The sequence below is a fragment of the Callorhinchus milii genome, unplaced genomic scaffold, assembly GCF_018977255.1.
Source record: "Callorhinchus milii isolate IMCB2004 unplaced genomic scaffold, IMCB_Cmil_1.0 Scaffold5, whole genome shotgun sequence".
In the NCBI taxonomy this organism is placed as follows: Eukaryota; Metazoa; Chordata; class Chondrichthyes; order Chimaeriformes; family Callorhinchidae; genus Callorhinchus; species Callorhinchus milii.
In genome coordinates, this window is record NW_024704746.1 from 20152727 (window position 1) to 20167307 (window position 14581).

At 41.0% G+C, this 14581-nt stretch overlaps 1 protein-coding gene across 6 annotated transcripts; it reads right to left on the reverse strand.

Annotated features, from left to right (window-relative positions):
• Positions 1 to 1854: 1854 nt before the first annotated feature.
• Positions 1855 to 11803, reverse strand: hyi (hydroxypyruvate isomerase). 6 transcript variants are annotated; one of them, XM_042334749.1, is made up of 11 exons: positions 11742 to 11794; positions 11505 to 11615; positions 10048 to 10253; positions 9388 to 9499; positions 8936 to 9050; positions 8266 to 8344; positions 7123 to 7172; positions 6043 to 6112; positions 4164 to 4298; positions 3288 to 3383; positions 1855 to 2100 (listed from the first exon to the last, which is right to left on the reverse strand). In XM_042334749.1, the coding sequence occupies exons 3-10, from the start codon at positions 10247 to 10249 to the stop codon at positions 3322 to 3324; spliced, it is 825 nt and encodes a 274-aa protein (XP_042190683.1). In that variant the 5' UTR covers positions 10250 to 10253; positions 11505 to 11615; positions 11742 to 11794; the 3' UTR covers positions 1855 to 2100; positions 3288 to 3321.
• Between the last annotated feature and the right edge of the window lie 2778 nt (positions 11804 to 14581).

Sequence of the window (14581 nt, forward strand, 5' to 3'; positions counted from 1 at the left end):
CGGGATTATTAACCGTTCCATAGCAAGCAGTTAAAACATTCCCTCAAAACAGCTTTCCATTGCTTTGAAGTCAATGCCAGGTTGAGCACTGGGGTTCACTGAGTTTGTTTTGCATTCTGGTGGGTGAAAAGGGAAATTGTGTAGTAATTCTATGCCTCCTTCAAGGTGGTTTTGGGTATGATCCAAAAAATCATTATTGTAGTGCTGGAAGCGTAATCATTTTTTATATGTTTTCTCCCTGGCAGTGGCATATTAAAAATCCTGCACTGTTATTCATGAAATGCTATTTTTACATGTAACCACACATCATGCTAATAAATGTGTTTATTTTTTTATTTCGATCCTTCACACTATCCTGCCTGAAACATGCCAACTAGTATTATATAAATCACACCGTGAAATTACATCAAAACTTATATTCATATATATATATATGACTTTTTTTAATATCATTTGTGCTATTCAATATCACAAGTGCTCAGTGAAGGACATTCGAAACCATTTTTTTAAATTTTCTTTAAAGAAAAGTTGGATGTCCATAATTATTGATTGTATGCATGAATATTTTTCATATCAGTACAAGTAGCACTGATGTTCCAAGACAAAAAAAGTGAATCATTCACTTCTGTAGTGATACCACTCCATCTACCCTTCATGAGCACACTCTTACCGGTTTATTCCTCATTTTCCGTGTATATTCTCTGCTATAAAATTTTGGATGAATTATTTATTCCTCTCCCACCCACAAAGCATTTACTCTGGTTTGTAAGTGATACAAACTAGTTCAAACATTTGAAATTCGCCCCGGTTTTCAACAAAACTACATTTTTGAGAACAGGAATTTTTGGTTGTCAAATTATAAACCGTTTTAGATCACAAATCCATTGAAGTTAATTGGAACTGGGCTGAGACCAATCAAATATCTCATACAACTCGCACAGCAGCCTTTCTTTGCATTGAGGTTTAATTAAAGCCCATGTCCCAGAAGTGAATAGACAGTGTGCTTCCCTGCACCGTGAATCCAGAACTCTGCAGCCCTTGTCCTCTCCCGCACGAAGGTTCCATGATTTCAATTTAATAATTGCTTTCTTACCCTTGGCATTAGACATTTCCATGCAGATGAACAGATTGCCTCTTTCATCATCATAAGATAGAAACTTTGACTATTGTCAGGCCTACTCCATGGCAAGGACCTGACAGTTTCGACAGTGGTCAAAAGTTTCTTTATCTTATGATGATGAAAGAGGCAGTCCCTCTTCCAATTTATTTCCCTTTCTCTTCTGAACACGGCATAAAAGACTATAAAGCACATCCGTCCATCCATCCTCAGGCTTTAGTCAGTTTTTGTAAGGTTCTTATGTAATTTGTAAGGTTATTATGGTTAGAGCACTTGCCTCACAAGCAAAAGACCTGGGTTCGCTTCCCGGGCAGGGCAAAATGTTGGGCAAGTTTCCTTTCTCCACAAGCTTGTTTACCTAGCAGTAAATAGGAACCCGGTTCCTAGTTGATTGGCAGATCGCTTTTCCGGGGGTAATAAGTCCTTCAAAAAAATAATAATTTGATCACTCAATCCATGGCTGTTTGTGGGACACTGCTGTGCGCAATTGGCTGTCGCGTTTCGCCCACAAAATATACAGTCAATTCACTTTACAGTATATTCTGTGAAGCGCTTTGTGATGTCTCAAAGATGTGATAAGGCGCAATATTAAATTCAAGGATTATTATCTTTGTCCAGGCATTGTCAAGCTTCTTATCCTGCTGCTCTCTACCTTTTTGAGAGGTGGAGATCAGCAGCACTGGCCTGAGGGATACAGAAGTGGTGGGAGAAGTAAAGAGCAGGATCACACATGTACATATGATTGGAATCATTTAATTAGAAATACTATATTATTAGAAATACCAACAGTGTATTTGGCTTCATTCCGCTCTGTATCTTGATGCTGTGATGGGAGGGCAGTCAGATGGGTGTTCTGGAAGGATGAGATCAAATGGACCAAAACGTTTCCTTCAATCATGCCAATCTAACACAGCTGCTAGTTGGACTTGAATACAATGACTCTGGCAGCGAATTTGACCATCGTGATTAGAGATTTCCTGCTGCTGTCTTTGAAGGATTATTAGAATCAGTAGGTTTCGCAGTACAGCATCATATCCCCCAAAAGAGCATTTCAGTGATTAGACATAGCCCTGATAGAAACTGGAACTGTCTGTCACAGCAAACCTAGACGGTTTGAACGCTGGTTACATTTTTCCACATTATCTTGTTAATCCTCACCTCAAATGATTCTCAAACCTGCGTCTCTCGAGTATATTTTAATAGCCCTTGGAGGGGCAGGCCTGTTAGCAACATGTTTTGGTCAAACACATTTTCTTTGAGTCTAATGTGGCTCAGTTGTGCAGTAATCCGGCTTCCAACACTAGCTAGTTTCCTTACCCTGCAGGGGAATCAAGGATTTTAACGCAAGGCACACACACAGTACTCAGGTTTGCTTAATTTATTTCACTTGAATTTTTCTTGTCATGAAAGTGAGTTCTGGGAAATATTTGCATTTTTTTTCTTGACGCCTGAATCCCACCAGCAAGCACTCACTGGTTGGGTATAATAACACAGGCAGAGTACAACCCTTCAACCCAAAGCAAACCTCCAGCCAGCGTAACATTTTCAATTTGTCACACTAGGTAGTCTCTCCGAGTCAGGCTGCCAATCTCTGAAATGTGAGTCCTCTAAGAGGCTGAACATGGTTCACTTATAATCCTCATAAACTGAATTTTTTATCTCATTATTCTGAGCTGGATTCCAACCCCTGCTCCCAGAGGAGAGAGAACACCGTGCTAACTCACTGCATCGCCCAACCTTCCCATCATTCTGTTCCTGCTGCACTCTTAAGGGCACATGCAGTTTAGTTTCTGAATTGTGTGTTAATAGAAGCCACACAGGGTTATTCTCAGGACTCCATTGCTTTTTTTTCCTCTCCATTCTTACTCTAACCTCCCCAATTGGAAGTAGGACCTTTCACCCCCATCATAACTGATGTGCAACGGGCAAACCAACTTTTACAACTTTTTTTTAAAAACCCGTTCAAAGGAAATTACTAAAATGTGAAATTGATGAATGGTGTTTATCAAAAGCCATCATTCAAGCACTGGGCCTTGTACTGTGAGCAGGTGTTCAAATGAACTTCCTCTTCACAGCCACACGTTCAGGATGAATCAGCACCTAATTTCTTACAAATTAAACTGTCCCTCGGTTATTCATGAGGTAGATTCTGGAGTAAGATGTTCCCCACCTCCACTGTTGGCTTCTGTTCCAGGAGGGTTGATTCAAGGCTGTCCCCGACTGTTCCAGTAAGTCTTCAACCAACCAAGGCCATCCACTGTGTTGCCTGTTTAAAAATTAATAATACAATATTAAATCCATATTTTAAAAGTAATGTCTGCCTCGCATTGGCACTGCACACTAGAACTTGTACGGCTTCCAGTCACCAAGCAAAATGATCTTTGCAATTTAGTGCATTAATCCACTGCCCTGAAGGTCTCATTGTTGATGTGACTGCATTTCACACTAGAAGGGGCACTAGCATTCAACCCTTCCTAAATAGAAAACCCTTCCTAAATTCTGCAGTTTTTACTTCCTTCATATCAGGTTCCTTGGAGCTTCCTTATAAAGGCTTTTTTAAAAAAAAGAAAAAAAGAGGATTAAATTTCCAAGCAACTCATACAAATGCCTCAAACAACTGGAAAACTGTGATTGATTGTGAAGGGAGGGAGGGTGGGGTAGAATTCTTCACTTTGAACAGATATTTCTGGTTGATCAAGCAGTTGCCGACATGTCGGGAAGCTTCAGATTTGCCAAAAGCAAAATGTACCTTTCAACCATCAAACGTTTGCACAGTTGGGTTTGACCTGATAACAGTCGCGTCAATGTTTTTTCCGTGTCAGGTCCCATTCCTATTGTTCCCATAAAATGTGCTAACAATAATAAGAGGTAAACTTAATGACGATGTGCATTTTCCCATAACCGCGTTGGAGTGGAATTTGCCACCTTTTGTTACAGCTGTTTGACATACACTTGCACAACTCACACCATTGTGACTGTCGTGTCCTGGGACCTACTAGAACAATGTGATTATAAGCATGAAATGCCGAGTTGCTCGGAAACCCACCTTTTGGAGCATACTCGCAGCCTATATACCCTTGGTAACCCAACTCTTCCAGCAGGTTGAATATGTAGCTGTAGTTGACCTCACCAGGACTATCAGGTTCATTCCGACCAGGAACTTGTGCGATTTGGACATGACCTGATAGAAGAAGAAAACACGTCTGTGATGCATTCTTCAGGAATCCCAACAAGTCAAAGTGTTATCCAGAATGTGGGTCTTACGGCACCAGTAGCTGCATCAATTGCATTAGATCGGATCAAGTTTATGAAAGTCAGCAAATTCTCAGCGAAAAATAAAGTTTCTTAAATGACTTTCTACAGTGACCAGTTTAACAGTTTAACGCAAAGTTGACAGCGGGTGATTGATTCATTCAGTTTGGTACAATGGACATAGCACCTCGCGGGGTGACTGATTATGAAATCTGATTATAAGTTACCCAAATTTCTCTGCTTTCCCAAATCATGTTTAATGATCACCCTTCATCAAGCGTCATAACATCATGCTTCTATGCTGCTTAAAGCAACAAAATTCCAACCATAGTGTAAAATTCTAGAAAGATTCCAAAGAGGCACTTAATGATGTGCAGACAAGGATATTGAAAAGTGTGTACAGTAATCTGCCCAACACAAAACTCTCTGTGATTAATAAGCACGTACTACACATCAGCCCTCTGAATCCTGGAATGTACGTGCAATCTATGTAAGAGTTCACTCTGAGAACTCTTAATTGCATTCTATATTTTATTTATAGGACTCGAGATTTGGTGTATTGTGAAGCTGTGAACTTCAAGAATAGATGCATATTTTCTGTGTTTTTATATAAAAAAACAGAACAAATCCAGACACATGGGGATACGTTTATCCGACTTCAATCTTTGTCGCAGAAAGATGTACAGAACTAGGAATTCCAATAATTAACTTTCTCACAGCTTGAAACCTTTGGAACAGTGAGTATCGATCCTCGCTTCTGATCAGCTTGAAAAGCTCAGTGGCACCGTGAAAATATGTGTTCTTAGTATTGAACGCTCCCTCTCCTTCTTGATCTAGCCAATGAGATGCTATCGCATTTACTGAGCAATCTCCTTCTCCTTCCTCCAATCCCTCCCTTACAATCACTTAAAGCAAAATTCTGTTAAGCACACACAGTGTGTAACTACACCCATCACAAGATTTTCCCATCATACTGTAAAAATGAAGCATTTGCAAAGCAGTACACTTCTGCTTGACGGTGTAAACTCACTGTCTGGAGAGGAGAAAACGTCAGATTGATTCTTCAGTGAAAATGCTTAGCTTCTTGTCTTTAAACTCAACATTACAATTCTACGTTGAGCAGTCTGGTACAAGTTACTTGTAAAGTACATAAATCTCTTTAATGGGAATATCCGCCACAGTGAACACTTTATAAATCAGATTTGAAGTAAGTTCACTCTCAGTAACTTCAAAAAAGAGGGAAAACAAAGGTCAAGTTCCCGTTTCCTCCTACAGTTATGTCGGATTCAGTTAAATCTTTCAATTATTTTCCCAAACATTAGTAATGATCTTAATGAAATGCTTCAAAATACAGATATTTCATATCCACACTCGCTATCTCTGAAGAACCTTGCTGTAATACATCAGAACATTATACCCACTTAATAATACCAACTCTCTAACTAATACCACGAATATAAGGAGAGATATCTACTCACACTCCCCGCATATGTCCAGGTGTCAGTATTCTAATACAAACAGAGGTTCACTGATGCAGACTTTATAAATGTAAAAACGCAACCCTAACTCCTGAGACACAAATGTGCACCCAGACAGAGTCTGCAATTTATTTTGTTGATCAGTTCAACCAAGTCCATAATTCCCTCCTGAGCAAAAGTGATACACTCACGGACCTATCAGCGGGAAGTAGGTGTTGATGTTCTGAGTGAGATTACCATCCATTATCTGCCAGTGAAATACATCCTGCAAACAAATACACCTATTACTGGAGAAACTACAGGAGCTCATCACTAACCCAGTGTCTATCTGCGGAGTCCTGGAACTACACTTGTTCCAATCCGGGGCATAAACATGCACAAAGCAATCCAGTAATACAAGCAAAGAGCTGTGTTATACAATGAACGTGGACCACGATATTGTGGATTGAATCCCATCTGAGAAACCACGGCAACTATCCCTTCCTTTGGGCACACCTGACAAGAGAGTATACCCAGAGCTGGCTATTTCTTTAAAAAAGTGAGCTCCCGTTTTATTCTGGAAAGGTCATGTTAGAATTCTGTTTGTGCAAAGTCAAATCAAAATAAAAGGTTAAACTTAACTAGACGATTCTAATAATAATCCTTGCATTTGATATAGCGCCTTATCACGTCTTCGAGACGTCTCAAAGGCGCTTCACAAAATATACTGTAAAGTGAATTGACTGTATTTTTGTGAGTGAAATGAATAGAAACTAGATATCGGTGGGCGTGAGCACTGACGAGATGAACTCATCGAAGGTACCGATAATGTCACAATCTTGAAGGGTTTCGGTCTCTACAGTAATATTAGTTACAATGAAGTTAACACTCTGACATGTTAGAAGTTTTTCTTAATGGTGGGGGCAGTGCATTCAAATGAACACAAGAATGAAGGATTGCATTCATGACATTATTGTTAAGAGATTGGTTACGTTTAATATGCAGTAGATTGCTAGAAAATAAAACCGATCTAGATGAGAAAACTGGTCAGTTATTCTCCGAGCTGAACAATATAACATGCACCCAGGATATCAGTGGCTGTTTCACCTGATTAAAAGATGTGTTTGGTTATTGATGTACAAGCCCAACCCCAGTCACCCTCTCTGTACTTGAGCCTAATCAGTCTCATGGTCTGTGCGTGAGCTGTGTAGGATTTCCTCGTCATCCAAATGTTTGCGTACCCAAACTTGCTCAGAACACTGTAGCTGTTTAATATCTCAATATCAGTGCACTCACCAGCTGGAGCTTCATGTTCGGTCTGTCCACCTTCTGCAGAATCTGCACAGCTGCAACAAATAACATCTGGTAAAGCAGCACATAGAGAACACACAAGGGGACCTGGGATTACTAATCAATAAGGCACAGAATCCCCTGGTTCAAAAGGCTACCTTTTTGCATATGCAAGTTCTGTGTGTTGTGCAACATGATTTCAGAAGTTAAAGGGTGTAGATTTCTGTAATAATCTGCAGCAAATAAACCACTGATCTTCATTCCACGTCTGTTGTATAAACCTTATGTAAACAACATTACCCCAAAAAGTGTTAGCATAATAGAATCACAAGCACAATTATAAAAGGTTACAAACTGGAGTAAAAAGGTAATACATGAGATGCTTTTCCATATGGTGTCTGGTCATACAGGTGATATAAAGGGCCAGCAGTTACTTGAATTATTTCCTTTCATCTGCCGAGCTACTGTTTGTGTGCAGGAGGTGTTTCCTGTTACCTGCTGCGCGCATGTACAGATGGTCACAGATGGTCACATTTGCTCTGCTTCAGAGAACATGCTGAGGTACTTCCCACATCACTCGGTTAATGCTGTATTAAAATCCACCTTTCTCTATAAGACATTATCGTGCCTGGTTGGCATAGAGAAATTCCCAAGGATATAGGTATAGGAATACACAGATTCAGAAGACTTGTGAGGATAATTTAAACGAGCCTCGTGTGGACAGTCTAAGGCACCAGAAATGAGTATCTAACGTAGAGGTGGTGTCTGCGTTTTATCGTCTTATTACTGTGCCACTGCCTTGTTTATCTGTTTAGCTTTTCCTCCCCTCTCTACCTCTATTTATCTTCCAGTTTCTTGCTCTATCCATCTCTGAAATCCAGGACTGTAATTAATATAGGCTTTGCAACTCTAGGAAGAAGTAGGGACTGGATTATAGTTCATATATAGAGCGCTGCCCAGTGCTGTTGACTGTATTGTTTTTACAATAAGTGCAGTTTGCTTTTCTGAACCAATCAAGCACCAGCAGCAGAAATGGCTGCAATATTTTTCTTCTCCATTCAAATTGTATACAATTCAATCCTTTTTAATAACCTGTCCGGTGATTGATTGCCAGTATGCCTGTCAAAGGCTCCAAGATCCCACCCTTACCTTGGTGTGGGGTGTTCAGGAAGTAATTGGGATCTGTTATTCGATTGTTAATGGGTTCAACCAAGCCCAGAATCCCCTCCTGAAGAGAAGAAAAACAAAACCTTTGTCAAAGGTAAGGAAAAGAGTCAAAAGAAAGTGGTTGTTCCCATTACCAGCGAGAACCTGTTCTATAGGAGAGCTCATACCACTTGAGCCTCTATCAACATATGATTAGGGAAGATTAGAGGAAGAATAGTAACACGATCAAACTCTGAACAGCATCTGGGTTGGTTTCCCACCGTATCCAATACAGGGTGACCAAAAAATTGTGATATTTACCCTATTATCTAAAAAAAAAGTCATCATTTCTTTAAGACTTGTTAGACATTGTAATGGTGTCACAACCTTTTGGTACAGCAACAACTCCAGCTGTCTTCATCTGCATTTCAGTGCTTTGGGACAACCTCCCAACATGAAGGGCGTTATACAAATATAATTTGTTGTTGTTTTTGTCTCATATCAACAATTGTAACCTTAGTGTCTGACCCTCTCTATGGGTTCAAGCTACATTTTCAGCACAGAGATACAGTGAAGAGGGAAGGTGAATTGACCTGATTATAGTTATCCTGTTGTACAGAAGCTACCAAGATCCATATGAACAATGCGTTAAATCATCTTGTTGGCCTGATACCTTTGAGAGGATGTCTGCGGCATACTTCAGGTTCTCAATAAATGTGCACTCCATCTTTTTAGTAACAGATGCTTTGTCCTGTCCCGCTGGAACTCTTCCTGCCATCAGATGGATCCTTCAAACAGAGAATTTCCCCGTCAGGATCAAATTGCATTGCTGGGCATGGTCCTGACGTAAGAGTTTGTTGGAATAGTATTTGATCCAATCACGCCGATTCCCTCTGCAGTCCATGTAATATATACCCTCTTGAGAATTTCAACCTATTTCACTTAAACCCTTGAGGAAAGTTCTGCCTATATATGCCATAATCCCCATAGGTAATAGAGAAGAAACCCATCCAGTCCCAACCTAATAAACTTGTTCAGTTTGCAGTTGTATCACCACAGTCCTCTCCTTGTAAATCTTTCTGGATGCATCTGACTAAGTTAGAAAATAATCTAAAATATAATCACCTTTTGCAATCCAGGGCTTTAGCGTATTTCACTGCCAGATCCAGGCCCGATCGGAATTCATCTTGTTGTCCAACAACAGCTCCGAGTCCAAGCTCTCCCCGGGCTAAAATCCCTAGAAATGAAAATGCCAACAGCCGTCTAATAAGAAATGACATGTTTTCATAAAGAAAAGGTTGCATCTTGGAAGAAAATTGTGTTAAATACGATGCCCTTAATAATCTGATATAAAAAAAACTCTTATGGCTGAGAGAGAGATCATGATAAACTTTAATGGAAATATAACGTTCACAAAACAAGAATCCCATATCCTTGTGTCACCTTGCATTGTGTCCTTCTCCTGCTCACGGCAACTTTTTTTCAATACTCATGATGTCTGTGGCACAAATATTCAAGACCCCAGTAAAATCTATAGTCCAGCAGAAGCTGTGATTCCAACAGTTAGACGATGCATTGATTGATCATACAGAAGCTGCTAGTTTACAGCTTTCCTATAAACTAAGCTGCTGAGACGACTGACTTGGTCCAAGATGCACAAATATAATGAGAGCAGGAAAATGTCGATACCCGAGTCATTAGAGCAGTTCTCTCATGTCAACATGAGGCGGTTGGCTCTTGCAGCAGATAGAGATGATTTGCCACCTGAAAACATGCTGTATTTACCTGGAGGTGTATTAATCAATACCATCTCCACTTTGTTCTTCTCTAGCTCCTTCTTCACCTCCGTCACCTCGGTCTCGTACGGCCAGGCCACCTCCACTGCTTTGAAACCCGTCGCTGCAGCTGCCTTCACACGTTGGGGCAGAGTCTGTGCCTCTGGGAAGAGCCAGGAAAGATTGGCGGCGAAATGCAGAGAGATGGGCATCTCTCTTCGAACCAACCGGAAAAGCGAACAGATTAGAATACAACCTTCGAAAAGGGAAGGTACAAAATCCTATCCATTCAGGCCACACTGGCTGAGAGAAGTCAGGCAGTCACCTGATGTGTGACTGTCTCAAGACCCTCCTCTTCGACCGTGCCTTCAGTCACCCTATACCCCTACCCTCCCTACCGTCCACCCCTCCTGATCTCAACCACCAGCTTGGGTGCAGATTCCGGACTGTCCAGTGCCTTGGGACGTTCTCTTGACATGAAAGGCGCGATACAAATGTAATTTGTTTTTGTTGATTCATGTTACTGCACATTCCTCACCAGTTATAGTATATGATAGGGAACGACTATGAAGAAGTATGATTGATTGCATAATTGAAAGGACCCTTAACAACAATACCACCAAAATTATATTTGTATAGCGCCTTTCACGTTGGGAGGACGTCCGAAGGTGTTTAAAGGATTTAAAGAACACGACCATGAGTCACAATTAACATGAGTCACAATTTCGGAACACCTCCACCGATAAAATTTTCTACTTTCCTCCTCCAAGTAGGGGCAAGGTGCAAACTAATGCATCAAAGGATTATTTGTTCATTAGATTCTCCACCCATTCCTCTATATCCCCACCCTACGCACACAAACACACACACACTCACGCACCCTCTCAAATGGTACACATTTGACTACCTGGAACACCACAATAATGAGCAACAAGTTCCCCAGGTGCAAACCCATCATGTGTCTCTCGAGATCACAACTCAGCAAGATACAAATGTCTTAACCACAACTGAGCGACAGAAGCTTGTGCCCCTGATTCCAAGCTTTTCAGTAGATACCGTAAGTAGCTAACACCACTTGACGGCAGTCTCTCACAGGTCTGAAAAACGTATCTTCAGAAATCCAAGACGTTTTAGGACATCCCAGGGTGGAATCACAGGAATAGGTAAATACTGCACCATTGTATTGGTTAGTGATCATTTAAATGTCAAGTAGTAGTTACCATACCACCAAATAATGTTTTGGAAACTCATGTGAATAGAACTACAGTTATTGGTGACCACATCAACCTATAAAATATAAACAAAAAGCAAAATACTACGGATGCTGGAAATCTGAAAAAAAACCAGAAGTCGCTGGGAACACTCAGCAGGTCAGGCAGCATCTATGGAGAAAGGAAAGCGAGTCAACGTTTTGGGTCCACGACCCTTCGTCAGAACTTAAGAGCTTCTCCGTAGATGCTCACTGACCTGCTGAGTGTTCCCTGCGACTTCTGTTTCTGTTTCAGTCTATAAAGCAGGCCTGGGCTCCTTCCAGGCTAAATTTGAACAGCGCACCGATCCCAGAGCTCTATGGACAGCCTGCTTTGCACAAGGAGAAATATTAAAGCCTCCAGCACAGAACACATTGCATGACAAACGTATCTTTAAAAAGGCAGGTTCTGTTAAACCAAACGCCTTTGCAAGGTAAATACTCGTCTGAAATACCTTTTTTAATGTGCAATCTCAACCTACTAAATGCTTCCTGTTGACACTGTGCAACAGACAATAACCAATGACTCTGATTATACTCCACAGCTCCACACAGTGGTTTCTTTTTATCTGTGTGTTTGTGTGTCTGTGTGCAAAAGGAAAATGTACAGTTTCTTCCATAAATAATCTGTATTTTTAAGCTACTTTTGTGGCTTAACGTTCGTGTATTTCAGGAGTGGAGGTTCGGAAGTGCCACAACAAAACAGCAGCATTATAAATCCTAGTTCAGCAATATTATAAATTGCTAAACTGAATTGGATTGAGCCAGCAAATTGCAATATTCCTGACGAAATCCGCCATTCCATTCAATGCTTTTCACCACTGATCAAAAACAATTTGTTAAACTATAAAATCAGAGGAATTCTGAATTCTGAGAAATCTACCTAGCGGAAAAAATAGAGGAATAAATATCCTACAGTGATCGTCAAGAGCTGATGCGGCAGTGACCGTGAACTAAAATCTCTCTATCTGTCAACGTTTCTCCAAGTAATAATAATGATAATAACAATAGTAATCCTTGCAAATGATGTAGCGCCTTATCACATCATTGAGACGTCTCAAAGTGCCTCACAGAATATACTGTAAAGTGAATTGAAGTAGGAGCTTCCTGTCTTTCCAGTATGACAAATATTTAAATATTCTTTAATATTGTATTCTGCGCTGAGCGTGAATGCTGCTTAAGGTTTGCCATGTTCTACGATGCATCTTAGTATCCAGAGCAACATCAGCAGAGACACGAGAGTCATCACCTGCCAAAGCCCTTTTGACCAGGAGATGATGCATTACACAAAAGACCTATCGCTGTCAGGAAGTAACTGAACATGGGAAACGAAACAAAATGACGGGAAAAAGGCAACGAAAATGTGAACCTCCGTGCTCGTCCCAATCTCATCACTGTACAAGAAAAGGGTCAAAGCCCCCGGGAAGGTGGTGCACCTGCTTCTTCACCTCCAGCACGTTTTTGTCACCGGTGCTGAGTAAGCTTTGGGCTCACTTGGAAATCTGTGCAGCGTGCTTGCTGACATGCCTTACTAAGGAGGTAGGTTACCGCAGAGAGCGGTGTGTAATTGAGGCAGCTGTGGGATGCAGCATTTTGCAGGTTGAACAGCAGACGAATCTTATTGGGATTGTCAGTCAGTTGCTCCGTGGGGGCCAGGACTGTCAAAAGAGCTGATGGAATATTTTGAAGAATGTTGATTCTTTATGAGGATTGTGTATTTAGTTTGTAACAGCACCAATAAGACTGAGCTTTGCAAAATCTCCCTTTCATGTTTGCAAGGCTGCTTCTCGTGAAAGAAAAGCGGGAGGTGGGGGAGGGGGAGATGTTGGAAGGAATTATTCTGACCAGAATTTCATGCGCTGAAGCATTCGTGGAATGTGTTGCATTGAAGATGGAATCTCAGAGGCACAGCTGCATTTAAATAGATTTATAAAATATTTGTGTGATTTGAAAAGTAACCATTTGAGAACTGCAGTAGCTCCTTCCTATGTACTGTAGCATGTAGCCTGCCTGCAATGAAACCATAGTGTACGCCAATCCCTAGTCAGTCCTGCTGTCAAACAGAATGCCTTTCCCAGCGAATTTCACACCAAAGCATTGTATAAGGGAACCTCTCATCCCTTCTCATCAGACCTCAATATTTACCTTGCACCAACGCAGTGGAGGAATTGTCATCACATCAATAACTCAGAGGCAGAGGGTAGATGATGTATATTAGCACCTTTTCATACATGCTTTGACAGAAGGAGAAGCGTTCGGAGCTCCTCTGATGGCCTGGAGAAGACAAGTACAATTCAATGTAGCACTAGCTTAAGAGGTGCAATTCCTGATAGGAGGATAGGAGGCCTTCAGCACTCAATGGAAGGATGGGCTATCAACTCAGATTCCTATTCCGAGTCACTAATCAATAGATTCTACTGGACTATGTATGCAATGTGGACGTTGGATGAGAATAGGATCAGAGGTTGGGCTCACGCAAGAAGAAATAAATAAATTATAATAATTTGGTCACTCAATCCAAGACTGTTTGTGGGACGCTGCTGTGCGCAATTGGCTGCTGCGTTTCGCCCACAAAATATACATTCAATTTACTTGACAGTATATTCTGTGAAGCGCTTTGGGACGTCTCAAAGACGAGATAAGGTGCTTTTTCAAATGTAAGGATTATTATTGTTATTATAATGGATGTTTGGGTGAGATACTGAAGCACAGCTGGAAACCACGGAACTGAATGAAGTCAAGTGTCTCCACGATAGGTGAAGTTTGCCCCACAAGACAGGAAATGTTGTCTGGGTTCACAGAACGTCAAGGTTAGTTGTCAAAGCTTCCTTTTAATGGCTTTACTGTTCTCAGTACCAGAGGTGAGGTCTTCCATATACTTTGGCAGATTTCGCCACAAGATGGCGAAATTTTATCACCAGCACTTTTGTTATCTCTGAATGAAAACACAACAGTATTGGAGAACATGAGACTCTATAGTTTTCATTTAAAAAAACTTGCTTGCATTTGGTATAGTGCCTTTTACATCGGGAGGACATCCCAAAGCACCTCACAGGACTTTACTGTGAAGTAGAGTGACTATGTATTTGTTGGCGAATGCGGCAACCAATTTGCACAGAGCAGTGACTCACAAACAGCAATGAAGTGAGCGACCAATTTTATTTGGAGGATTGTTACCGAGAGAAACTCCCTTCTCTTTTTAAAAAGTGCCAGAGGATCTTTAACGACCACCTGAACAGGCAGACGGGACCTCGGTTTAATGTCTCATTGCACATCAAACAATGCAACACCTTCT